Below are 27862 nucleotides of genomic sequence, written 5' to 3'. Positions count from 1 at the left end.
CTTTTGACAGACTTAATAAGTGATTGTAGCAAGGTGGCAGGATACAAGGTTAATATAAGTCACTTGCTTTCCTGTATACTAACAACAAACAAGGAGAATTTGAAATTAAAAACAAATCATCATTTATATCAGTACCTCCCAAAAAACGAACAAAATATTTATTAGTATACATCTAATAAAATACGTGTAGGATCTGTAGGAGGAAAACCACAACATTCTGATGAACAACATCACAGAAGGGCTAAATAAGTGGAGAGATATTCCATATTTGTGGGTAGGAAAACTCAGTATTGTCAAGATGTCAGTGTTTTCCAACTTGATCTATGGATTCAGTGCAATCCCAGTCAGCATCCCCAGCAAGTTACTTTATGGTTATTGACAAACTGACTCTAATGTTTACATGGAGAGGCAAAAGACCCAGAATAGCCAGCACAATATTAAAGGAGAAGAACCAGGCTTGGTGACTGACAGTTCCCGACTTAAAGACTTACTGAAAGTTACAGTAATTGAGACATTGGGGTATTGGTGAAAAAAAATAGATCAGTGGATCAGAATAGAGAGCCCGGAAATGGACCCACATAAATAGAGTCACCTGGTCTTTGACAAAGGAGCAAAGGCAGTACAATGGAACAATGATAGTCGCTTCAATATATGATGCTAGAACAATTGCACATCCACGTGCAAAATAATGAATTTAGAGACCCACCTTATTTGCTTCACAAAAATCAACTCAAAATGAATTACAGACCTAAAAGCAAAATGCAAAACTATGAAACTTTTAGAGGCGAAAATCTGGATGACCTTGGGTGCGGTGATGCCTTTGTAGATACAACAGCAATGAATAGATAAAACATCCGTAAAAGAAATGATTGATAAACCGAACTTTATTAGAATTAAAAACTTCTGCCCAATGAAAGACAACATCAAGAGCTTTAAAAGATGAGCCACAGACTGGGAGAAAATATTTGCAAAAGATGCATCTGAGAAACCACTGTTGTCCAGAATATACAAAGAGCTTTAAAGAAACTCAACCGTAAGAAAGTTGAAAACATAGCAGCCAAACAAAAACATGCATAAGGATGTTTATAGTAGCTTCGTTCTTAATTGCTAAAACTTAGAAGCCACCAAGATGTCCTTTAGTAGGTAAATGGATAAACGGATACATCGGACAGTGGAATGTTTTGCAGCACTAAAAAGGAATGAACTATTAAGCCATGAAAGGTGTGGAGGGACCTTAAATGCATTTACTAAGTGAAAGAAACCAATATGGAAAGGCTACATACTTGTATGATTCCAACTATATGACAGTCTGGAAAAAAGCTAAACTCTGGAGACAAAAACTTAAGTGGTGGCTGGAGGTGGGAGAGATGAATAGGCAGGATTTTTAGGGCAGTGAAAACACTCCTTATGATATTATAATGATGGATGTATATCATTATACATTTGTTTGCATCCCAGAATGTACCACACCGAGGGAAGCCTAAGGTAAAATACGGATTTGGGCTGATTATGATGTGTCAGTGTGGGTTAATCTTTGGTAAAAAAACAAAACAAAACAAACAACAACAAACTACCATTCTGGTGAGTGGTGGTGATGATGGGGAGGGAGGGCTATACATTATGAGGGTAAAGGATATTCCTTACTGTACCTGCTTTTTAGTTTTGATGTAAACATAAAACTGCTGTGGAAAAAAGTCTTAAAATGTATTGGGAGGATGTTTGGAGGATGTAAACATACGTTTTCCTATAGAAATACCAGGTAACTTGTGCTCAAGGTTTTGCCCTAAGACCCTCAAAAAGAGTATCCCTGGCAGAACACATCCTCCCTGGGAAACTTTGTCCTGGGCCGCCGCCGCTCTTTGCAGTGACAGGGGAGGCAGGGATTATCTGAGGCTTGGGGCCAAGGCCCCAGCCATCCTCCCCCCTCCAGCCCCCATCCCTAATCTTCTTGATCCGAGGCCTCCTCTGCCTCGGGGCTTCTTCACGTCCTCTGCTGATGTCAGACCTTTGCCCTGTACTTCCTCTCTGCCCTGGGCTTTCTCCTCTCAGAACCCAAGTTCGGTCTTCTTTGGGACATAAGAAAACAACTTCTCCCTTGATTTTTCAGTGCTGGTTATTTGCAGTTTAGAATTAGACATAATTGGTAGTGAAAGTATTCCAAAAAGAAGCTTTAAAGAACTCAGTGTTACTTATGAAAAACCGTGGAGGTCAGTGAAAATACTCGGGGAGCCCTGCGACAGGGCTCCTGTGGGAGATGGTGCCCCCAGCGGGGCCGCGGACTGCGTCCAGAGGGTGTCCTGCTCTGATGCAGCAAGGCGGTCGGGCGGTCGGGCTCTGGCAGACTTTCTCGAGTTACGGTTCAGTCTGGAAACCCGCTTTCTGGCCAAAGCCACGTGGGTCGCCACCACACCTGCTCAGGATCTCTTGGCTGCTGTAGAGCCAGCGCAGGGGGGCCGGGGATGCCTGTGCGGCCCCTTCCGCTAGCGCCGGTAGATGCCCGCTGTGGCGCACTTGGCCGGGTCAAGTCCTCCTTTCGTCCTCACGGACACGGTTTTCTGGGCGAGGCTGAGCGGAGTGGAGAAACTTGCCTGAAGACACACAGCTTCTCAGGGGCCAGGGGCCAGAGTGTAACCCCCCATCTGTCCAACCTCGGGAACACTGGTCATGGGGACTGTTTGGGTGATTCTGCACGATCCGTTCTATCATGGGCGTGGCCGTTGTCAGCGTAGTCCCATCGGGTGTCTTCGAGGTGCATCGGCTGACCCCGGAAAGCCTCGGAAAGCCGTCCGGGTGCCAGCAGCAGTCAGCGGGTGTGCGGGCAGCCGGGAGCCTCCTGAACGAGGCTCGCTGTCATCTGTGCAGCATGTGACATGGACACCGGCGATAAACGTAACACCCCCACCCAGTGAGAGGCAGGACGCTCGTTTGTTAACTTACAGCCGGGAATACTTCTTGTCCGTGCCCGGATCATCTATACCCGCCGGATTCCGTTTTTCTCCTGGAGGGAGTTCTGAGCCTCTGGCTCCCCTGCCCCGGCGGCCTGTCACCCCCTTCTCATTCTGACAGGATGACGCTCAAGTGATCGGCTCCTCTTTTCTGAGGGGTGGAGGAGAGGTGGGTCCTCGGCCTCCGAGCTGTGACACCTCAGATGGCCGAGTTGGGATGTGAGGATTCTTACGTTTCAGGGACACATTTAAAAAAAAAAAAAAAAAGCTTAAGGCTGGGTTATCTTACAATTGGCTGTTCTCATTTTTTCTGTTCAATTTTCTCGTTTCACCTTCAGAGGCAGTGTTCCTTCAGGGTTTGGGGAAAACCTTTATTTGTCCGTTGTTCCGAGTCCATGAGTATGATATTTAAGACGTAGGTTCTATTTCTTACGTTATTTCAAGGCAGCGTGAAGTTAATGGTTCTTATTAGAGATTACCTTAGTGCTCTGAAAGACACGGGCTCTTGGGAAAAATGCAGTTTTAAAAACGCCTTTCAGGGGCGCCTGGGTGGCTCAGTCACTTAAGTGTCCGACTCTTGAGTTTGGCTCAGGTCGTGATCTCATGGTCGGCAGGATCAAGCCCCGCGCTTGAGAGCCTTCCTCTCTCTCTTCCCTCCTCCGTTAGCATGCACACACATGCGCGCGCTCTCTCTCTCTCAAATAACATCAAAAAAAAAAAACAAAAAGAGTAAAAATGCCTTACATGTGTGCATGTGTGGCAACTTGTGGTTTCATAGCAAAAGCTCCTTGGAAAACCTTTTCTGTGGATCCTTTAGAACATATTGGGCATTTCCTCACAGTCAGGCATTACGTTAAACTCTTTAAATAGTTCACTTAATCCAGACACCATTTTTTGCTGAACAATATGGGTTTGGGAAAAAAGGACCCCCGAACAGTTTTGCCCGGGCGTGTGACTTGATTTTAGCATTCAGATGGGGAAACATAAAAGGCCCCTTGTAAATATTTGCCGTTTAAGTTGACTGGAGGGACAATTAAGAACAGGTAAGGAGAGAAAAAAGAGACACAAACAGTTGGGATAGATGTGGAGCCTTTGGGCTGCTCTCGGAGTACCTGGGAGAGCAGTCAGGAGCTCCGCTTCGGGGTAGGTCCTGGTGCCATCTTGTGGGTGGATCTGGAAAGGACCAAGCCGGCCCACACCAGCTTCTACCAGGATGCCTTGCATAACCCCAAATTTCCACGCGACAGTGAAGTAAAACTGCAGGTCAGATACCAGAACTCTGGTCTGGGAGCCAGTAGATTTGATTACGTCCTGTCCGTCAGGGGGTCCTGATCACCCTTCCTCCCAAACAGCCCAAATCCACGTACTCGTCTCCATGGCAACTCCTGGGCCAAGGCTGCCGTCCTCTCTCACTTGGACTGTGGAAGCCTCCTCACTGGTCTCCTTGCCTTTGCTGTCACCTTCGCATTGTCCATTCCCCACTGAGGATCTGTTTAAAAGCTAAAGGGGATCCGTTTAAAGAGGCCTATTTGAAAAATAAAAATTAGAGGGGGACACCTGGGTGGCTCAGTCGGTTGGGCAGCCGACTTCAGCTCAGGTCATGATCTCATCATCCATGGGTTCAAGCCCCGCATCAGGCTCTGTGTGCTGACAGCTCGGAGCCTGGAGCCGGCTTCAGATTCTGTGACTCCCTCTCTCTCTGCCCCTCCCCTGCTCACGCTCTGTCTCTCTCAAAAATAAACATTAAAAAAAATTTTTTTTAATAAAGATAAAAATTAGATCCTATCATTTCCTTGTATAAAACTCCCTAGTGCTTTTTATGAAATTCAGGATAAAACCCAAGTTTCTTGTCCTGGCTTCGAAAGCTCTACATCTTTTGGCTCCTGCCTAGCCACGACCTCATCTCCTCCCTCTTCCCTGTCCTTTCCTCGAATGCTCCCCGTGCCCACCGTGGGTCCCATGCACCCCGTGTTCCTCTGTCTGGCACTCCTTCCCCTGTTCCTCGAATGTCTGGCTCCTTTATCGTGCAGATCTCCTGTTCCACATTGCTGCCGCAGAGAGGCCTTCCTGGACTCTGATTCAGAGTCCTGGTAGGTAGAGACTCTGAATCTACCTGGTAGATAGAGACACTGTCTGTCTTGTTCTCAGTTGGATGTTGAATGTCTGGGAAACCAGGGGCGAATGCTGATTTCTGGGTTCTTGGTCGTATTTCTCTAGATCGAGGCTAGGGTCGGGTGATTTTAGGCCTTCCCCAGTGGAGCACGAAAAGACCACAGGAATCCAGTCCCTGTGAATTGGGACTTGTTCTCACCATTGTCACTCACCGACTGTTTCACCACACTGCCCTGAGCTTTAGTTTTTCATCAATGAGATGGAGTTAACGAGCTTGCCTGACTCATAGAGCAAGGACTAAATTGGATTTAAATAGGATTGGAAGCGGAGTATTGAGCACGTAATAGGCTCCCTCTTTCTCTATTAAAACTCTACCATGTTGTCATTGTGTACACTTGCCTCTTCTCCTCCTCAAGGCCAGGGGTGGGCACTTCTTTGCGCTCCCAGCATCTAGCTCTGTGCTTGGCTTAAAGCACAATAGTAGGTAATCCACAGATGTCTGGATTAATTTTGACTCTTCCCCCCCAAGAACTGGTGTCTCCTGACTCTTGCCTAGGTTGTGTTCTTTCGACCAAAAGAACTGGGCACTCTTTGCCCAGAGAAAGAAAGACAAGAGGGCCAGGCAAAGTACAGGGAAAATCTGGAGGGACAGGCTGGTTGAGGGCAAACTCTTGATTTATGTCTGTGCTGTATAGTTCCTAGGTTTGTATACAATCAGTATAAGTTGATCTCAGCATTCACTTTGTTTCTAATAAAGGGAATGTAGGGAAAAGATCACATGATTCTTTTGTGGCTCCTAGTACTCATTAGGCTTTCATAAAAAATCCTTCCTTCCTTGATGTCCCCTCATGAAATAAAGTATGCATGAAAATATTCTGAAAACTGGAAGTGCTGTGTTACATATACATGTGTATGTAGAAACTAGTATGACTGATTTCTAGGTAAATGATTGATTCAGAAAGATGAGCTGTTGAGTAAACATTCATTCAAAAAGATTTCTTAAATGCCTACCATGTGCCAGGGACTCTTTTGGGTGTTGGAAGTACAGCAGTGAATAAAGCAGATAAATCCCTATAGATAGATCTTACATTCTAGTGGGAGAGACAGAAAATAAAGAGGATAAATAGTATATGAAGTTTTGCAAATGACGATTAAGAGCTACAGAGGAAAAAAAAAAAAAAAAAGCAGGCAAGGGATAGGGAGGGTTGGGGGAACAGAAATTTTAGGCTGGTTAGTATCATGTATCTCTTTTCTTTCCCACTCCCACCCATGATCCAGATTCCTAACCCTAGTTTGGCCTTCTGCTGTCACTTGTTTTCTTGTTCGGTTGTGTTTTTTAAATTTTTTAAATGTTTGTTTATTTTTGAGAGTGAGAGAGACAGAGCATGAGCCGGGGAAGGGGAGAGAGACAGGGAGACACAGAATCCGAAGCAGGCTCCAGGCTCTGAGCTCCAGACAGAGCCCAGCGTGGGGCTCTAGCTCACGAACTGCTAGATTATGACCTGAGCTGAAGTCAGACACTTAACCAACTGAGTCACCCAGGTGCCCCTTGCTGTCACTTGTGAATGTTCGGTCAGTTAGGCAAACAAAAGAAATCTGATAGGTGGTTTGTCAAAATTTCTAATTATTTATTTCATGTTTCTGTCAGCCATATTTACAAATATTACCTTATTAAAATACAAATCGACTTTTTACAATCTCTCTTTAATAATAAATATTAATAAATACATAAATATTTAAAAATCCAGAAGACTAAACAATTTGTACGATTACCAGTAGCAGCCAGTGAATATACTCTTATTTCTATATTGTCTAAAGATAACAATTGCTTTTGAAGCTGAAAGATTAAATCAAACCTGTGATATTAAAATTGATTTAAAAATGACTGTTCCCTTTTAAAATATTAACGTGCACAATAAATTATTATTAAAAGGGTTGCGACTTTGAAGCGTTAGGTCAGTTTGATCGTGATTTTCATGCACGAAAAAAGGAGGAATACAAGAATTCTATAGTTCTGATCCCCTTTTCCAGAGCAGTTGGGAAGTTGTTTACTTTTTAAGGGCTCACTGCTGACGTCTGCTCACTGAGTAATGTCATCACATTTCCTGGTGGTGGTTATTTTGGGGGGGTGGGGGGCAGTGGTAAGTAGTTGTCCAGCTCTGCTGGGACACTGCTCAACAGAGGTCCTGAGAGCCGGATATATCCCGTAGACAGGATGTAAGGTTAAAATGCAATCTAGTTAAGTAAATAAAGTAAGTGTTCAGTGGTCAAATAGAGCTGCTGAAACATTAATGCTTTAAAATGATATCGGTAAAATCATGTTGAGGCAAAATTAATAGTCTTTTAAAAACCTATAACTTCTTTGATTTCTTAAAATTAATGCAGTGGTGTGTTATTTTTATAAGTTGAGATCATAAAGTTACACCGTCCTTTGTGAAAGTTATTTCATAACCCGCTTTTGGTCTGGACCGTGTGCTCAGAGTTGTTTTCCTGGGAAGGACGAGGCTTTGTCCTGAGCCGTTCACACTTTTTATCCTGCGTCTCAGCTTGTCACCAACACTAGATGCACATATACGTGGATTTTTTAAAACTTGCTAGTCGCTAACATTTTTAAATTTTTATGAATTACTACCTTCAACTTAATTTTTCTCCTCCTGGTTTCCTTCAGTTCGTATTGTTGACTTTCTCAAACTTAGTGATTTGAAAGCTTGGTATATTTACTTCATTCTTGTTTCATGACAAAAGAATTTAAGGCTACGAGTCTTGCCTCTGAGTCAAATGTAGCAGTATCATGTAAGTTTTCATTACATGATAGTCTCATTTTTATTATTTTCCAGGTACTCTATATGTGTAGTTTGCATTTCTCTCTCAGACCCAGCAATTACAAGTTAATGGGTAAAAAATTTTCAGGGTGGGGGTATTTGTCGATTTCGTTTAAACTTAACGTTTTTAATTTCTGGTTTGGTTGCATTATGGCTGAAGAGTAAAAGCTGTACCATTTTTACTTTTAGGAATATGTTTCAAGGTTTTCTCTGTGACCTAGAATATCATATGTTTTTATGCTATTCACAAATGTTTTCCTTCTCCCCTTTCAGACTTTCTTTTTTATCTCCTGGATCCTTCATAGCCAGTTTCATAAGTGTCCTCTGTCAGAGGCTACAGGTCCCAATTCAGGTCAAGGACACAAGTGCTGCCTGCGATGGCAGCAGCGTGCCTGCTGTTGGGAGGTGGCTGCTTTCTCCTCTGAAACTGCCCCCCATACTATAGAAAATCAGCGAAAATGATTTCTCTTCTCTTTTTCCTGTCATCTTCTTCCTTCTTGTATTTTCCAAGCAGTAGGTCCGTATCATTCCTTGTTCTTTCATTCATTCATTCCTTTAAACTTTGTAAAAACCAGCAAGAAACTCATCAGATTGGTCTCTCTCTCGGTGCCTCTTGCTTTCCTTCTCGGTGCACCGAGGGAGAATGAGGATTTAGACCAGACCTCTCTTTTAAGACTCTCCTGGCCCTCTGGGATCACGTCTCAGGACGTCTGGCCTCAGTACCCAGCTGTGCCCCTCACCGACAGGCTGGCCTGCAGGAGGATAGGCGGTGCCGTGGGAGGTCTGTTCTCCTCGGCCTTCCGCCCTGTCACGGAATCCCCCTCAATCTTAGTCTGCAGTAATGGCGGCCCTCATTCTTCTTAGGCCTTCTGAGAGATGAAATTATTATGAAGCAAATCAGACACTAAGCTGGTGTCCCGTGACTGGTAGACATCAGCTTTTAGCAGTGAAAAATAAACATGGACCCCCCCCCACCACCACTGAGCAGGATTTGTTCCATGTGTTTACTGTAGGGCAGATCACCACCTGAGGGGAGAGACTGGAGGTGGGCAGCCAGGTAGGAAATACCTTGCGGGAAGACTCCTACATCTCGGTCTTCCACTGCAGATTTTTTTTTTTTTTTTCCTGTGGAATCATACCATCACCCGGAGGCCTGGTGATCCCCCCAGTACGTACAGTGTTTCTGGAAATGTGTATCTTCTGGGTAGCAAGTCAGAGCCAGCGTCCATCACTTGGGGCTGTATTTCAGCCCCACGTTCCTGCTCCCTTGGGCTCCTTCATGAGGTGTGCAGACTGGCCGAACCTTCCAGGGGCCCTGGGTTTGCAGCGAAATCGCGGCTGCCACTTGCTGACTGGGTGGCCTTAAACAAGGTACTTGGAACCTCGGTTTTGCAGCTGCAAACCTCACTGTGTTACGGTGAAGATTCAGCGAGATGACGGATGCTCAGCTCTGGGCGTAACACCCAGGATAAGCCCTTCCGTTGGCGCTGTGATGGTCGTGACTCATTGGGGTTTGGTTGTGACATTTATCTTTGTGCGGTCTCGTTCTCAGTTCTCAAATAGATAAGCAATTATTGATGAGCGCTCTGCTCCCTGTAAAACCCGAGTGTCGACTGCTTCTCAACCGGGTTTCCTTGGCTCTGCTGTCGCACGGTTCTAACAGCTGGATTTCACTTTCTTTGTGCCATTTTGGATGTAAGATTTCATTGTCCATCAGGGGAAAGATAGAAGGAAACACTGTTCGTTCAGTGTCTCATTTGGGGGGGACCTTTGTATTTCATTTCATCTTTGTAACAAACGAGAAATTTAGCCTGAGGAAGGTTGAGTAAATCACTTAGAATCACACGCAGCTAGGAAAAGAACCAGGATCAGACTCCTGTTACCTCTCCCTCCATACTCCTGCACCTTTCCTGGGCTTTATAAGCTAGTCCCTGGGAATCTGTCTAACATCTATTGAATTTATGTAATTTTTTCTCTGGAGTAGAAATTTTGCTTTCATCTGTGGCACTTACCTTTAAAACAATCTTTTTAAAAGCACATCTTTTTCTTACAGGTAGCCATTGCTGACGTGCAGTTTGGCCCCATGAGATTTCATCCAGATCAACTCCAGGTAGAAAGAAACCATGCTGTGCCCTAAACATATTGATTTTCTCCAAAGGGGGAGGGTGAGGGCCTAACGTTGAAAATAGTTTCCTATTTTACATAATGGTATTGGTTCAACACTAAATTTCCTAAACCTGATCATAGTACTCTAGTCATAGAAGAGAATGTCCTTTTCTTAGAAACACACATTGAGGTATTTAGAGAGGATGAGATGTCTGCCACCTACTTTGAAAGGTTCAGCAATACAAGGGGCGCCTGGGTGGCGCAGTCGGTTAAGCGTCCGACTTCAGCCAGGTCACGATCTCGCGGTCCGCGAGTTCGAGCCCCGCGTCAGGCTCTGGGCTGATGGCTCGGAGCCTGGAGCCTGTTTCCGATTCTGTGTCTCCCTCTCTCTGCCCCTCCCCCGTTCATGCTCTGTCTCTCTCTGTCCCAAAAATAAATAAAAAACGTTGAAAAAAAAAAAAATTAAAAAAAAAAAAAAAAAAGAAAGGTTCAGCAATACAAGAATGTGCATCATTGTGGGGGCTGGGGAGCAAAGGGGGCAAAATGTTAACTTTCTGTCAGAAAGTATCTATGAATTATCAAATCCAAAATGCTAGACAAAATCACCAGTTGAAATTGAGCTCCAGAGTTACTTGATGCGTCTGTCACACAAACCATGTTCACCGTTAACATTTTTAAAACCTGTGCAAAGCTACTGGCAGGAATGTGCTCTTAGTTCTTTGCATTAGTGGTATTTGTGCCCTTGGGAAAACTTCAAGGAGCTAAGCCTTGGGGGACAGGGTTTCTGTCAGCCTTGTAGTGTCCTTCTCCCAGGCTGCCTCACCTCCACCTCACCACTGTCGCCCTCATGAGCCCGTGGGGGTCTGAAGGGACAGAGTAGGGTGCTCCTGCACCAGACCCGGGGTGTGGGGGTGCCGGCAGGACGGGGGAGACGCAGCGGGCACGGGGACCACAAGCCGTCGTCCCGGGCAGAGGCGCAGTGCTGTCTGTTGCACCTCGTGCTGTTCCTGCGTCCCTTAACTGACAGTTTGTCCTTTGCTATCGATCACAACTTTATTACTTTTGTTATTGGAACGTCGCTGACCTACGGCGCACAACAGAGTGATTCAGCGTTTGTATCCATTCAGAAGTAGTGGGCACTGTGGCTGGCTACCGTGTGTCCCATATGTTGTTCTAGATTATTAACTGTATTCCCCCTGTGTCCATCGTGTCCCGGGTCTTATGTATTTTATGACTGGAAGCTTTACCTTCTAATCCCTCTCCCCTAAGACAGATGTCATATGATTTCACTTACGTGTGGAATCTGAAAAACAAAACCAACCACCATCACCACCAAAAAGCAGAAGCAGGTTTATAGAGAACAATCTGGTGGTTTCCAGAGGGAAGGGAGGTTGAGGGGTTACCTGGTTGGTTGTGAGCTGTTATATTTTGAGCTACCTGAAGTCTCTTCTCTTACCATCAAAGTAATTTTTTTTTTTAACTTGGAGGAATTACATAAACCCTTGAGTCAGAACGTTTAATTACATTATTTAAAGTTTTAAGTATCTAAAAGTTTGACTGAAATATTAGTCTTTGTCATTTAAGGACTTGTCTAGTTAATTTACTATTAACTAAAATAAGTATTTGTGTTTTCATTGAAGTAGTTTCAGGATAAAATGCTTAATCAAGCTTTTGTTGAATTCTGCCAGTGGGCTTATTCGCTAAAGAATAAGTATAGGGCCCATGCAGTTGGACGTCCAGACAAAAGCAGCTCAAATAGCACTAATTTCGGTCCCTGAGTTACCTGGACGAAGATTTCTATCAACAGATTATGTTCACATCTGTGTGCTTGCCGTCCGGGCCCCGGGAGCTTTCTGTGGCGTGTTAAGAAATGACAGTTCTAACAACTTGTTTTTTTAAAAAGTGTTCGCACTTTTTTGATTCAGGTACTTTTAGTGTTTACCAAAGAAGATAACCAGTGTAATGGATTCTGCAGGGCGTGTGAAAAAGCAGGGTTTAAGTGCACAGTTACCAAGGAGGCCCAGGCTGTCCTTGCCTGTTTCCTGGACAAGCATCACGACATCATCATCATAGACCACAGAAACCCCCGACAGCTGGACGCGGAGGCCCTGTGCAGGTGAGCATGGGACCCAGGGACCCAGGCCCGAGTAGCCCCCGGCACATGGGATGGTGAGCGCAGCACGTAATACGCTAGCTTGAATTCATGGCCTTTCGGGTGGCCTTCCACACATGTAAAGTAAGACATTAGGATGAGGACATCATTATTTCTGGGACGGATCTTCCTCTGTTTTGTTTCCTTTTACTTTGCTTTGCTTAAAATAGCAAAACAGAATTGAATGAAAACCGTCAAGGGTTAAGATGAAACCCCCTCTGCAGTTAACCGCAACCGTCACCTGCACGTTACTGCAACGGGGGCTCATAAAATTTCCCCGACGTTTTTAAGTTGTGAAAACTGTGAAAATTGCCCTCTAATGTTAGGTGAATGTGCCTTGTTTATAATACTTGCACAACATCAAACATGCGAACTGGGTTGCTCAATAGGAGGTTTTAGAGAAGCACAGATCGTCACGTGTATGTGACTCTACAAAGCTCCCCCCCCCCCACCCCCCCATCCAGCTTCCGCTGGGGGATTAGGGCTTCCTGGGGAAAGCTCTGAGCTTCAGAAGCTCTCCTTCCTGTTAGGCTCACCTTAATCCCCTTTGCCAGACTTCCCGCATTCGAGGGCAGGAATTGTCTTCTCTGGTTGGACTATGTCCTCCTCACGGTGTGCTTTCGTGTTCCGGCCCCATCCAGGGTGCTCCCTCGGGGTATCCTCTTCCAGGCAGTACCTCTGGTAAGCATGGCTCCAGCACTGACCAGCCCACACCAGGTTCGGGTGGACCAGCGGAGAGTGAGCGGAATAGCCATCTTCCCTGCTGTCCAGACAGCAGACGCTGACCACGTTCAGCAGACCACTGAGCACATTCCTTTCCTCATGGTTGTGTCACAGCCCCGTCCAAGAGTGTGAGCTTCAGGTTTCCCTTGCTAGCTGTGTTCTACCACGTCATCTCCATCTTGTTGCCTGAGAGGGTGTGTGTGTGTGTGTGTGTGTGTGTGGGTGTGGGTGTGGGTGTGGGTGTGGGTGTGTGGTAGGGTGGGGGAGGAACTTGTGCCATAGTTAGTGAATTTTCTAGAGGCACAAGCAGGATCTGATTTATTTCCCCGAGTCAATTTCATCTCGAGTCTGGCCCTACCTGATTTATCTCCCTTAAGATCATCCCTTTAAGAGAACCTGCCCACTGTGGAGTATTCCTTCAAGGAACTTTCCAGGCTGTCCCTCATGAACTTGTCCACTCGCGCTGTCTCCCTCCGCTGACATACACAGCTCACAAGACCTTAGCCCTGGCAGAGCTCCTGCCCTTCCTCCTGCTTTTGGGAGACCTAATCAGCACTGCCTGCGAAGGGTTTTTCACCAGTTGCCGACTTGTCTAAACGCCTGGCATTCATCTGTATCCCTCTACTGGGGAAATTTGGACCTCCTTACACTCCTTATCAGATGCTTTGCTGAAGGCCAAATATTCTGTGCCTGTGATATTTCTAAATCCACCGGTTGGGGAACCCTGCTTTGCAAGTCTTCTCAGTTCTGGGCATTATCTTTGGTATGAGAGCTACATAGTAAATGAGACGGGGTCCTTGCCTCTGACGAGCTAACCTTCTGGTTTGCAGGGCTAGCGAGTGATTTCAGTACAGGCTTATAAGCGCCCACAAGGAGGTGTATACAGAGTGCTACAGGGCCTGTGTCAGGGAGAGCTTCACAGAGGATACTTGGGTTGAGTCCTGAAGGATGAGCAGGAGTTTTGAGAAGAAGAAAGAAAGGCAGAAAATAGAACCACTGTATGACCCAGCAATTGCACTACTAGGTATTTATCCAAAGGATACAAAAATGCTGATTCAAAGGGACACATGCACCCCAATGTTTACAGCAGCACTATCAACAATAGCCAAATTATGAAAGAGCCCAAATGTCCGTCAGCTGATAAATGGATAAAGAAGATGTGGTGGGTGTGTGTGTGGGTGTGTGTGTGTGTATACACACCCCTCCCACACACACACACTCTGGAATATTACTCAGCAATCAAAAAGAATGAAATCTTGCCATTTGCAACAACGTGGATTTAACTAGAATGTATTACGCTAAGTGAAATAAGTCGGTCAGAGAAAGACAAGTATCAGATTTCACTCACACGTGGAATTTAAGAAACAAAACATGAACACAGGGCAAGGGAAGGAAAACTAAGATAAAAACAGAGAGGGAGGCAAACCGTAAGAGACTCTTAAATACAGAGAACAAACAGAGGGTTGCTAGAGGGGAGGGGGGAGGGGGAGGGGCTAGATGGGGGATGGGCATCAAGGAGGGCACCTGTTGGGAGGAGTGCTGGGTCCTAGCTCTGAAACTGGTACTAACTTGAATTTAAACTTAAAAACAATTTTTAATTGTTAACTAACTTGAATTTAAACTTAAAAACCAACATTCCAGCTGGAGGGAGCCACATGTGTAGAAAGAGGCAGGTATACAGGGCTTCTCTGCTCAGTGCCCGATGGCTGCCGGGTCGGGCGGGTGTGGGACGTGGCTCTGGCCGAGGCTGGAGCAGCAGACAGGAGCCCCGTCACGAGGGCCTTGGGTGCTGAGCCAAGGGCGCAGTCTTCCCCCACTAGGCAGTTGAGACACTGCCGCGGTCTGTGCAGGGGAGCGTCTAGAGCAGGTGGGAGATCCGGGCTGCCGGCTGGACGGGCAGCGTAGACGGGCAGAAGGCGCTGAGGCGCGTCGACCAGTTGTGAGGCTGTTGGTGGCGTCCTGTCCGCACCTGATTTCACTGCCTCGTCAGCCTCCTGTCCAGAAGCCCACGAAGGTAACAGATAAAAGCCGACCACAGCCGTTCAGAGGCCGGAGTTCGGCTGATCGGTGTGTCAGAAGCCGGAGAACAGAGGAGGCAGGGATTCTCTGTATGCCTCTTACCGCGGGGCCTAACGGAGAGGCCTGTCCTGCCCCGGGGACGGCTCGTGCGCACTCCAGCCTCCGAAGCCCAAGGCCACAGGGCCACACGGCCCTAAGGGAACGGGCCGGGGTGGGGGAGGCTCTGCTGAGCCTGGGGTGCTGGAGCTGCGCTGACAGACGGACCGACGGCTCTGCTCAGAGGGGCGCCACCGCATCTGGGAGCGGCTGGAGCCCTGCCTCCGGCCCCCCACTCCCTGCTGCCTCTTCATTCTTTCCTTTCTGCCTCCACCGGGAAACCCAAGACTGCGAGCCAAGGAGGCGGGCAGAGACGTGGGATTTTCTGCCGCGTCGTGAGGAGGGGCAGCGGCCTAGGGAGCGTGGGACCGGCCGTTCACGTGTCACAGCTTCACGACCGCACAGCGCGCCAGTTCTCACGTTCGGTTAGAGGATGGGCGAGGGCCAGTCGGGTCCACCCCGGGCGGCCAAGCCAGGCCTGCCTGCTGGCAGCGCCCTCGGAGCCCCGGGTCTGCTCCCGGATCCCAGGAGGGCCACTCAGGCCGAGGGCCTGGCCGAGGGGCGCAAGGGAGATTTCTGTGGCGCCCTCTGCTGCAGGCCCTCGGCCTGGCTTGTATCACTTCTGTCCAAGGACGAACGAACAGGGTAAAGAAGTGGGGGCCTGTAAAAAGCTGCCAAATAATGGTCGGGGAAAGAACAGCCTCAGAGACTGAGAACATGACTCGCCACGAGCAATTTGCAGAACCTTTCAGAAGACGTATGCCTGGTGCACTCAGAAGAAACGAAGAACTATTCTTTTGTGCCCCGGGAGCAGGGCTCTGTAATGAAAGGGAAGATTTTATGAAGGGAGGTGAAGGAACTAAAGCTGGGCGTGGAAACCCAGCGTGCGTTAGGGGAATTAAATCCGTGTGGAGTGCCGGACGCCTCCTCGCCGTCTCCGGACTCCCCCTGGTCTGCGGCTCATGGTTACCGTCGTAAATGCCATTTTCAATCTGAGATTCGTTCCACGTGGCAGAGAGAACAGTGGCGAAGTACGAGTAATGGAGTTGTACTTTTGTCAAATTTAACTCCTCGAAGGGCTTAGCTGTATTCTTATGTTAAGCCTACTCCTTCCCGACAACAGAATTTCTAGCGTTGAGCTGGGCCTGTGGCTGCCTAGAAAATACGTGCATTCCCAAGCTTTTCCTGCGGCTGGCCAGTGGGAATGCCACGTGCATCCTCTGGAAACTATCCTTCGAGGGAGAGTGCGTGCCCTTCTTCCTGCCGTCAGGAACGGGGAGGCTATGGCCCGAGCGCAGCATCCGTCTTGGATCATGAGGAGGGAACCGTGTGTAGGTGGTAACAGGGACACCTCGACAGAAGGAGCCAGCTGTCCAGTGCCACAGTGAGCCATCACAGCCGTGGACTGCCTACCTCCACACATCTTTTACGCGGGAGAAGACTCGTGTTGGAGTTTTCTCTTCCGCATAACCCAGTAAAATCCTAGTGATGCACCAGCTAGCCTGGTTTTGAGAGCCTCCCGGGGTGCTTGCTTGGTGTTTCAGAAGCTCGTGCTATAGACTCATACTCTCTCTTTTTCCTGAGTTCTTGACACCTGCCTTACTAATGTCTGGGTGTAAATGATGGTGTCAAGTCGTTTCTTTCTTCATTTTCCGGAATTCTAAAGTCAAGGGTATTATTTTTCAACCCAGGTTCCTTGACGTTTCTGTTTTCTAATCAGTTCTTCCTCCTTGTGGACCAGAAAAAGGCAAGAGTGCACGTATTTCATACAGTGTTAGCCCTCCTCGGTAGGTGTCAGCTTTCTTCCAGGTAAACATGGTCTTCCCCTCTGCTTTGTCCTGAGCCCATGCCCACACTCGTTCCTGCATCTGGAGTAGGTTCCAGAACTACTTCCTGACTTCATCTGTACATTTACCTGCTTACTATTTCTACCACTCACGTCCCTGTTTTTCTTCTAAAAAGGTGAGAGCCAGTTTGAGATGCCTGGCTACATACTTAAATTTGCCTTTTCTTTCTTGAAATCTTTGTGACGAGACAGAAATAGGAACACGAGTATAGTGTCCTAAGAAGTCACAGAAATACCATTCGTGAGTGCCTGTCTGTCCCTGTGTGAGATGAGTGATGGGTCAGTAGTAGGCCAGTTTTGAGAGGTGACCATGGCCTTGACTGTGTGAGTGTCTGCTGTGCCGTCGCCCTTCCAGGCTTCTCCAGCCGCTCCATGGCCCCCTCTTCAGCAAGGCGAGCATGGCTGTTCTCCAGGCAGGGAGACCGCGGTGGGACCGGGGACCGGCACCTGGGTGGCAGACCCTGTGGTGACCTGTCGAGGGGGCTCTTCCGATAGAGCAGCCGTGTGGTGCCATTACAGTTGGCCTACTCTGGAGCGGACAGGCAGATGGAAGCTGGAGGAACAGAGTGGGCACTGCTAAAAGCAGAAACGTTGAGAGGTGCGAGCCACACGGCCCCCGAGAGAGACTGGCTTGTCCCTAGCGCTGCGTGTCCATCCCTGAGCCACTCCGTACCCACATGCAGTCTGCATCTGAGGTTGGGCTCAGCCTCCTCAACCTGAGTTCCTTGAGAAAATGAGGCCCCAGGGCCCTGGGGCAGGGCCGTGCAAGAGGGGACACGGCCACACCGTTCACTTCTGTATCGTCTCTGGCTGCTTTTGTGCCACAGGGGCAGTGTGGAGTGGTTGTGACAGAGTCTGTGTGGCTCACAGAGCCTAAGATACTTGCCATCTGGCCCTTTACAGAAAAAGTTTGCCAAACCGAGGTATCCACTGTGTGTGCCTGGTTAACATCTCTGATGCTGCTGGAATGGCTACGTTATGGGCCGTCGTTGGGAGAGTTGAGAAAGTCACTCGAGTGGTTTTCTGTGTTCTGTGACCCAGGAGTGGTTCTGTTTCGTGAGCCAATGGAACGAGGTCCTGCAGTAAGTCGTGGCCGTTCTATATCCCATCCTGCCCACGTTCTCTAGGAGGTCACCACCCCCGGGACGGGGCTGGGGCCACGTGGGAACGGTCCGCTCTTCTGCTGAAGCCCCCGTCTGCTGTGAGTGTCTTCCTCCCAGCCCGGGGCCGCGTCCCCTCTGCCTGTGGCATCACGGCTCCTCTCCAGGGTCCCGCGTCCCCCAGGGTAGGGGAGCTCAGGGCTGGGGCACAGCCCAGCGCCTTCTCACCTGGGCATGTTCATTCCACCCCGTCGTCTCCTCTCCTGGCTGGGGGTGCATCCCAGGGAGGCTGCTTCTTCAGGAGGGGTGAGTGGGTCCTCCGGGGAGCCTTTTACTCTGGAGGGGGGGTGGTTTCGGTGGAGCAGCGTCCCCTACTCTTCCTGACCAGTCCTCCATTCTTCTCTGTCTCTTCTTTCTGACGGATTCGGAGATCCTGCTACTGAATTCTGCGGCTACCACTCTTGCCCACACTGTACCTAGGAACTCTCTGGAGGATGTAGGGAGCGGGCCTTTGGGCTTCGTCCCCACCGTAACCGCGGCTGTCAGTGTGTGGTAACACACATGTACTCGCGTGTCCCTTTGATGGCGAGAGACCGATAACCCCTGTCACATAAGCCCGAGGTAGGGATCGTTCTCCACCTGAGACACTCAGGTTGACAAAGGTCAGAGCAAGTAGCAGGCATGCCGTCTCTAGCCAGCTGTTATGTTTGTACTGCGTGAGCGTTCGGGTTACTCGTCCACGGAGTAGGGGCCTGTCCCCTTGAGGGAGGAAGATTGAGTAGCCAAGAATGGAAATCCAGAATGTGACCTGCTCCCTCTTCGGCCTCCCCCCAGCTTTGATTGTTCTTCCAAAATTTAAGGGTATTTTTTTTTAAGAAGTACTTTACATTTTTTAAAAATTTGTTTGTTTGTTTGTTTTTTAAAGGTCTATCAGGTCATCAAAACTCTCTGAAAACACAATTATCATTGGTGTAGTACGCAGGTAAGCCGTCACCAGTTTTGATGTTGAAGTTCAGGTGTCTGTGTCCTGCTTGCTCTTAGCAGGGGCCTAACAGCTTGCAGGCTGTGACAGGTGTGACCTTTTTGGCCTTTTCTTCCTTCTTACTGTCTTTACCTCGCCAGTTACCTCCACGGAGGGACTTTCTGCTCTCGTGGAAGGTTTTGTGATTTTGGACTGCCGTTCACTTTAGAAATAGGCAAACCATGAGAGAGTTCTGTTGCTCAAAGTATGAATGTTACCAGGGACATCTCCCGAGGGCCTTCTAACTCCCAAGTATTTATGAAGATTTGATTCATACATAGATGGGAGAAATCTTGTATTTCATCCTGAAATTGAAGGTAAGGAAAGAACAGAAATGCGCTGGGAGAAGGGCAGTATTCAAATAAGTGTTATTTAGCTTATATATTTTTGTAGATAGAAGAAGGAATTCTTTGTCCTTTAAACTTTTTTCCTAGAACGTTTGTGGGGGTGGGAGAAGAGATTTTTTTTTTTTTAATTGGAAGTAGAAGAAAGTAGGGAAGAATTTAAGTTAAAATATTTACATATCAAATAGATACGTGGTTACTCCTGTATTCTGGCTGTCCGTGCGATCTCCATATTTCAGACATTATGGTATGCTGCCAGAAAGCTACCTACGAAACAAAAACAGAAAACTATTTTCAATTTTACACTTCTGATTGGTATATTAATCTAATGCATCTAAAAGTATTTGACATTATATGATAGTCATAGTATTATGTAAATAGTGAGTAAAAGAGGTGAGCTATTATTGATAAAAACTGTCTCTAACCCTTGACTATGTTCTTTTGAAGGACGGATAGAGAAGAGTCCTCTGTGATGCCCCTCATTGCTGCTGGCTTTACAAGGGTATGTACCCATTTCTTTGTTATGCAGGTATCATTCAGCCTGAGAAATTATTTTTTTTTATTAAAATTTGTTTTAATGTTTTTATTTATTTTTGAGACCCAGAGAGACAGGGCATGAGCAGGGGAGGGGCAGAGAGAGAGGGAGGCACAGAATCCGAAACAGGCTCCAGGCTCTGAGCTGTCAGCACAGAGCCCATCGCGGAGCTTGAACCATGACTGTGAGATCATGACCTGAGCCGAAGTCGGACGCTTAACCGACTGAGCCACCCAGGCGCCCCGAGAAATTATTTAATCTCCGTTCAGAGCCAGCAAAAGTTTTGAACTCATTTGAAGAAAAAAAAATTTGTTGTCTTTATGCTGTTACAGTTTGGTTTAGCTTTAGAACTTGGTAATCTAATAATCTACGACGCATTACGTTTTGGTCTCTCAAAATTGTGTCTGCTGAAATCATCTAAACATCATAAAATCTCCTTCAATGACCTATTCTAAATGTTATGCCATAGGATGTGTTTTGGTAATGCTGACCTGTATACATGCAACTTTAAAGGCAGTTCAAGGACTCTGGAAATGAGGCAGCCCAAACACGACTCCCTCTCCTCCCAGGCCCTGATCTGTTGGTCTCCCCTAAGCCAAAAGGCTGCTAAAGGCTTTGGTCAGCTGGTTGCCAGTGAGCCCTGGAAATCATGATGGAGAGAACTTACCTAAGGCTGATCCTGGGGCAGATTTATGGCCCAATTTTATGTCCATGAGGTAGTTAAGACCCCCCCCACCCCCAGGCCATGAATTTAGTTAAAGTGGTTCTAGGTGGTAGGTGGCACTCCTAGGTATTTGGCAGAAGCAAATACGGATCCCCCCCCCGCCCCTGCCCCCCAGAGGAAGAAGAATCTTCCTCCGGCCTCAGAGAATCTCCATGAGTAACTGCCCCAGGGCCCAGGCAGCCCTCCACGCACACAAGAGGAGAGGCACTGCAAGTGAGAGCTAGTAGGGGAAAGACAGCAGAAATGGGCCTCCACGACCCACAGATACCAGAATTCTCAGACACGAATTATGAAGCAGTCATGCTTAGATGTAAAGAATAAAAGACAAGACGATCTTGGAAATGTCTGCAGGGAATAGGAAACCGTAAAAAGTGACACAGCAAATTCTAAGCAGAACGTAAGTAACTTTTGAGAAATGAACACATGTAACTGAAAACTTGTAAAACTTAGTGGGTCAGAAGAAGTCTTAGAGCATGTAGCACAGAGATCCGGTAACAGAAGATAAGTTAGGGAAGTTAAGTGTGGAGGACAGACTGTATAGTTTAGCATATATACAACTGGGGTTCCCGAAGAACGGGAGAGAGAGAGAGGGGCAGAGGCAGTATTGGAAGAGAATTTTCTAGAACTGATGAAAGATTATGGTCCACAGATTCAAAAATTCCAACAAATCCGAAGTAGAGTAAATAAAAAGAAGACACATCATGGTGAAAAAACAAAACAGAGATTTTTTTTTTTTTTTTGAGAGAGAATGTGAGCGGGGGAGAGGGCGAGAGTGAGAGAGAATCTTAGGCAGGCTCCACACTCAGCACGAGGCCCAACACGGAGTTCGAGCCCACGACTCTGGGATCATGACTTGAGCCAAAATCAAGAGTTGGACACTCAACCGACTGAGCCACCCCGGTGTCACACCTGGAAAGAGACCTTGAAATCAGCCAGAGAAGAAAGATTAGCTTCGGAAGAATGACGACTATCAGCCAGCTTCTCTGCAGTGATAAACGGAAAATAGAACATACAGGAATAACCCTTGCAGAGTGATAAAGGAAAGCAACTAGCCCTAGCATGAATAGCTTCCAAAAATGCAGTTGAAATAAAGACTTTGAGCAATGTGAAAACAGAGTTTGCAACTAGCAGATCTTACAAGAAAATGCTAAAGGGGGTGCTTCAAGCAGAGGGAAGGTGAATCCCAAGTGGAAGGCTTGCAACGCCAAGAAATGAGCAGCAAGAAAATGGTGAATATGGGGGTAAATCTAAGCACACATTGACTGTATAAAACAGTAATAATAATGCCTGGTCTGATGAGATATTACCGCGGGAGGACCGCAGCCCGAGAGTCCCGCCCAGACAACTCCTTGGTCACCTTGCAGGGCAAAAGGGGGTGGGCGTAAAACTGAGAGTCCTGTCCCCCCGCCAGGAGCCCTATCTGAGGCAGAGAACTGAGAAAGGACTCCACTGCGACACCAGATGAACTCGAACAAGACACTTGAGGAGCAGGGAGGATAAAGTGGAGGGAAGTGGTGGGCAGGGAACCTGCCGAGCGCGGGGTCCCGCCTGCTGCTGCCCTCCATCTGCGCCTGCGTGTGCATGAACGCCGGGTAGCGTAGCTTCGCCTGTGGCTCCGTAACGTGAGAAATGTAGGTGAGATCTAGATCTATGTAGGTATGCTGTTCAGGCCCAAAAGGGAACACTCAGACTGGAGTATATAATACTCTTCTAACGCAAGGGACGTACCAAAAGAAAAATTTGAACAATGGCTCAGGATTTAAATTCTCGACTGTCTTAGTGAACCTAGGCATCTTCAGGGTTTGTGGGGAGGAGGTGGGGGTAAGAGCGTTCTCAGGACCTTATCTAGCAGACATGGGAGGGGGTGGGCAGTGAAAGTATTCTGAAGCCGTCGTCGGTGGGAAAGGTGCAGACTAGAACATGCGCTCCCTGGGAGATGGTCTGTTCTGGGCGTGATCGGGATCTTGCTTTCAAATAGAGCAAAGAAATCAATGTTAGCCTTTGAGGTCAGTGGAAAGGAAGGCAGCCAGTAATAAACGGAAAGATTTAACAAGCCTTCCAAATTCACAAGAGGAAATGTGAAATTTACAGCCGCCTGGTCAGACTGGCTGACACGAGGAAGAGGAAGCCGCGGTGTGGAGCGAGTCGTAAACTCGCTAGAAGGGCTAGAAGCAAGCGCGTGTGAACGGACCGTTTCTCCCGGTGAAAGGCCTTCTGGACTGGGTTACAGAAGTGCGACCGTGTGACGTTTATAAGACAAAGTGATGTAAGCTTAATAAGTGAACAAGGGTGGCAAGTAAATGCAGACTAAGAAAACCCCCAATATGAACATCGGATAGATGGAGTTTAACATGTTACTTTATACACGCGCCGTTTTTCTATAAAAAGCATACATTGGATTACTGTTATTGTTGCGTAGTTTTGTGGTTCCCAAGACAACTCCCAAAACATACACCCATATCGGCACCGACTCCCATTCCCTCACCTCCAGTAATTCATATTAAATGGTAGGAGAACAAGTCAGCCAGTGTGAAAGGGAGTGTTCCTTTAAGTACAGAATCCCAAGTCGGAAATGATGGATCACCTCTCGCTGGTGGATCCTAGATCACGTCCTCTCAACCTACTTGGGAAAGCATTCATACAAGGAAAAAAAAAAACTTTCCCAGCTAACTTTGAAGATACTTACACGATAACTCTTCGGGCTTCAAAGCTGGCTATCCTTTTTAGCAAGGAGCTCGGAAGCTTCTACTTTCTAGAGAAACTTGGGGGTAGATGATGTACCCTGCCTTGTATTCTTTTCTTCCAGCCACCGGGAGTCCTTAAGCTTTTATGTTTGTATGAGGTCTCTTCGAAAGGGCATAGATGCACGTTGGGAATGTGTGTTTGCCATTCTCCACGAGGAAGTACATTGGCACAGCTGTGGGCTGGAAAGAGCATCCTGGTGGAAGGTATAGGAGACCTCAGTCCTTTCTCTTCTTAATATAATCAAGTTATCATGAAGCTTGAAAATGCTGGAGTAGCTGATGCACACAGTCCCCGCCCTCTCGCCCACATACTTGGTCACTGTGTCCTCTGAAGCCTTTGCTGAAACCAGGCTTAGGTGCACATCTCTAAGCACAAAGGCTTTGAGGTAGTCATTGTAGAGGTACGTGACCTGGGAAATCAGGAGTGGACGGCCAGTCGTCAGAGACCACAGGTGAAAGCTAATCTTCCTTCAAGGAGAGCCCCATACCTTCATGTAACAACAGGATACCGAGGTGGCTGAGTGCCTGGTGACAGAGCAGGGCATCTACACCTAGAGGGAAGGTGACTGCCCCAAGTCCCGTGGCTGGGGGGCAGTGATGCCGAGGCTTGAGCCAGACCTAGACCCGAAAGCCAACACCATAGTGGGATCTCTGGTATTCAGAGGGCACTCGGCTGTTTTGCGGATTAGCCAGAGTTCAAGGTTTCAGGGTGGATGGAGAGCTGCTTGCTTCCTCGGTGGGACTTGGCGGCCGAGCCCCTGCTGACTAACTGAGAAGTTGGGGTGTGGCGTCTCTCAGCACTGGTTGTGCGTCAGAATCCCTTGAAGAGCTTCCCCAGAGAGTGTCTTTCAGGTGGTGTTGGAAGAGGCCTGCCCGTTGCTATTATTTGGCAAGATTGCAGGTAATTCTAATAGGCAGCCGGGGCTCGAGAACCCCTGGGTGGGGCCCAGCAGGGCGGGTGTGACGGGCTCTGGAAAAGCCAGGTTGGGTCAACTCAGGGGTCTGCAGGGTTTGTGGCCCAGGCGCTGGGGTCGGGCGGGGCGGGGAGAGGAGGCCAGCTGCTGCTGGAGCAGTAGGGATGACGGCCTGTTCCCCAAGCACCCCCTGACCCGGTGCCCTCCTCCACCCTCCATGCCCTGTGGAATCCTTGCGACACACGTGGAAGTTGGAGAAGGGCGGGAAAGACGGGATGTTTAGAGCAGGGGTTAGTGGGGGGGGTGCAGACAGCAGGGGCAGGTTGCTGTACGTTTGGTCCCACGTGCCCATTTTGTAACTTTGACGCCTGCCTTGGAAGTTTGGACATTTACGTTCACACCCGGTGAAAAGTCTCATTGCATCCCTGGGAGGCTGTTTATAAATACACGTGTCTCCATATCCCAGGATCTCACATGCAGAGCAGGTGAGGCCAGCCAGGCCCCTAGACAGCTCAGGGCCCCACCCCGTGTCTGCTGGCGGTGGCACAGGCCCTGTGCCCAGGAGTCTCCTCCCTGTTCCCGCCCAGTCGGCACCAGGTACCTGTGCAGGTGGACAGCATTCTCGGGTGTTCCGTGGAGTCAGGGCTGACCGAGGAATGCACGGCAGGCCCAGCACACTCCTCTCCCGGTGGGCGAGTGCTGTAGGCAGGGCACCGCTCTCACGCTTCTGCGGTGAGAGGGGCTGTGTTCTGGCCTGTGGGATAGGGACCAGGGTGCCCACGGCCAGCGTGGCTTGCTCCTCCCTCCCCTTCCCTCCCCTCCCGGGGATGGCGATCACCGTGCTCTGTGGTCATGCAGCGGTTTGCAGTTAGAGTGCTCTCTCCCTCTACCTCACTTGGTCCTCACGGTCACCTGCAGCGGGTAGGAACAGGACAGGCTTGTTGTGCAAGAGCAGAGCGGGCCCAGGTGCCTCGTTTAGGGTCATACAGCTTATAAGGCATGAACCCGGGCTGGATTGATTAGGTTGCATGACGCTCAGACAAGACCCTGATCACTGTTTAAACAGAGGGCTATTGGTCTTCTATGCACCTTCACTGGGGCAGAGGCAGGAGCTCCATGAGAGGCCCATGTCCCAGGTTGGTCTGGCTTTGGCTTGGAGGTGGTGGCCTGCACAGGTCCGGCCCTGCCTCTTCGGCCTCAGCCTTGTCCTCGGCCAGCAGAGTGTCATCTATGCATCGAGCAGGTGAAAGCAAGAGCTGGTCACAGAAACAGGAGTGAGTAATGTTCCCCGATGTTTCTTCCGCCCGAATGGAACTAGGTGACAGGACACAGTGACCTCTAAGATGTCTTCGTGGAATACATAACTTGGTGGCGGAATGGGTCCGTGCTCCTCACGGCCGCGTGACTAGCTTTGTGGTGAGGTGTTTCCATCATGTAAAGGTTATTGCACGAGGTAGAGATTGTCCACGGCAGTAAGGCTACCGGGCAAAGCCAGCACCTGTGCTATGGAGGGCCATCCTTCAGTGGCTTGACTGAGCCATGGTTAGAGGTGAGTGTAGGAACACGTTGCCGGGTGGGGGTTACCTTTGTGAGATGCAGGTGCCCAGAGAAGTGCAAGTGTGTGTTTGCTGACTGTGGGCTTGAGCGACTTTAAAGAGGACAGCATACTGTGCTTGACTAAGTGAATGTACTCTAGAAGTTAATATAAATTAGGACTTCAGTTAAATGAATTTCTTCCTTCTGCATATTCTAGCCTCTGATAGTGCCGTGCAGATAACCAAAATCCTGTTTGCTCAAACAAAGCATTTTTAAGCCCGGTCTTCTTCTTCTTTTCTTTTTTTTAAAGTGTATTTATTTATTTTGAGAGAGAGAAAGAGTGAGCACATGAGCAGGGGAGGGGCAGAGAGAGAGGGAGAGAGAGAATCCCAAGCAGGCTCCATGCTGTCAGGGCAGAGCCCGATGCAGGGCTTAATCTCATAAATCGTGGGACCATGACCTAAGCCGAAACCAAGAGTCAGAGGCTCAACTGATTGAGCCATTCAGGTGCCCAAGCCCTGTCTTCTTAAAAGCGAATTTGGTACCTGGGGTGCCTGGGTAGCTCACCTCTGACTCTTAATTTCAGCTCAGGTCACGGGCTCACATGGAGCCTGGTTGGGATTCTCCCTCCCTCTCTCTCTGCCCCTCGCACACACCCTCTGTCTCTCTCTCTCTCTCTCAAAAAACTTATTTTTTTAAAAAAGCTAATTTGGTACTCAGATTTTCACCTCTCAGTTCCTGTTCGTCATTAAAGATAACGTGTCTTTTTAGGTTTCAGTTACCCACGTGAGAAGTCTGTGAAAAGAATTTTTCCTGATAGTCAATAATAACTTAAAGATGCACATTTGTTTATCCACGAAATCCCCCTTCTCTTTGTAGAGGTATGTGGAAAACCCCAGCCTCATGGCCTGTTACAACGAACTGCTCCAGCTGGAGTTCGGAGAGGTGCGGTCCCAGCTGAAACTCAGGTAACTCTGCCCCTTCTGGAACGCCCACCGCACCACTCAGGGCAGCGTTGCAAGTGAGGTCTTCGGCTGTGGGCAGCTGCCTTTCGGCCCTACTGACCTCCTGCTGAAATGGGATGGGGTGGTGGCCTGGCAACTCTCTTTATATTGACTCTTGGAGTCTGCCTGGATGTCTAATGAGCGGTCACATTAGCGATGGGAGACACATGTAAAGCCAGGGCTCCAAAAGAATAGCAAATGAAAAAGCAGTCTACAAAGGGATATACTGAATTATCTATCTACTTTTTTAAGGAAAAAAAAAAACTTGTAATATATACACACACCCGACCTACTAATATTGGTTATCTCTGGTAGGTGACATGTTTTCTTTTCCACAAATAGACATTTGGAATTTGCTCTTGATAAACAGTTTTTGGTTTTTAAGTGAAAAGAGTAGAAACCTAGTTCCTTGTACAATAGAAAAAGCAAAAAAAATAGTAAAATTATACAAGGTTGGCAAGAAAAAAAAAGTTAGCAGCTCTTTGTCAAACTAGGTTTCTTCCTTGGGTGGTCTACTGTTCTTTTATATTCCCGGGACCAAAGAGAGAGCATGAGATCACCCTGTTTGGATATGCCTAAGGCAGAGATAAGGGGTCAGGGCTTGGAGTACAAAGATCAGTAGGGCCAGCACCGGGGGCTCCACACGCAGGCAAGGAAAATACTTGATAGATGAAATGAAGTCAGGTAGCAGAGAAGTTCTGGTGAGCAGACATGTTTGAGGCTAGTGAAGTGTACAAAGGAGAGGCTTATCGCCAGGTTTTGCCGGGAAACGTGAGGTGGATGGCCAGGTTTAGGCCTGTCCGTCCCTCTCTCGCGGACACAGACGGGCCACAGCCTTCCTGCACTGAACTAGGCTACTGGCCTCTCAGAGAGGAAAGTGGAATTTTGGAGCAGTAGGTGGTGATAGAGCTTAGTTTCTCCAACCAGAGTGCAGAAACCGACGCCCAGGGAGATGAACTGACTTAGATCCGAGATCTCACAGGCGCAAACGGCGCAGATAATCCTTGAGGTTGTGATCAGTGTTTTCAAAACCGCGATCGTTGTCTGTCCTCCATTCCTAAGTCTAACTGTGACCTCTGACCTTTTCTTCGTGAATACCTTAGCTTAGTGAATGCAGCC

At 48.1% G+C, this 27862-nt stretch overlaps 1 protein-coding gene across 4 annotated transcripts in view; it reads left to right on the top strand.

Annotated features, from left to right (window-relative positions):
* PDE8A (phosphodiesterase 8A) overlaps positions 1–27862 on the top strand; it is a 156316-nt gene that overhangs the window by 64214 nt on the left and 64240 nt on the right. For all 4 annotated transcript variants that reach the window (XM_042940910.1, XM_042940907.1, XM_042940906.1 and 1 more), the window contains exons 2-6: positions 9933–9989; positions 11911–12101; positions 18847–18903; positions 19734–19788; positions 26619–26707. In XM_042940910.1, the coding sequence (XP_042796844.1) occupies positions 9963–9989; positions 11911–12101; positions 18847–18903; positions 19734–19788; positions 26619–26707 (419 nt within the window). In that variant the 5' untranslated portion in view covers positions 9933–9962. The remainder of the gene's footprint in view (positions 1–9932; positions 9990–11910; positions 12102–18846; positions 18904–19733; positions 19789–26618; positions 26708–27862) is intronic.

The sequence above is a fragment of the Panthera leo genome, chromosome B3, assembly GCF_018350215.1.
Source record: "Panthera leo isolate Ple1 chromosome B3, P.leo_Ple1_pat1.1, whole genome shotgun sequence".
Classification (NCBI taxonomy): Eukaryota; Metazoa; Chordata; class Mammalia; order Carnivora; family Felidae; genus Panthera; species Panthera leo.
Note: the sequence above shows the minus strand (reverse complement) of the source record. Positions and strands in the feature narration are given on the sequence as shown.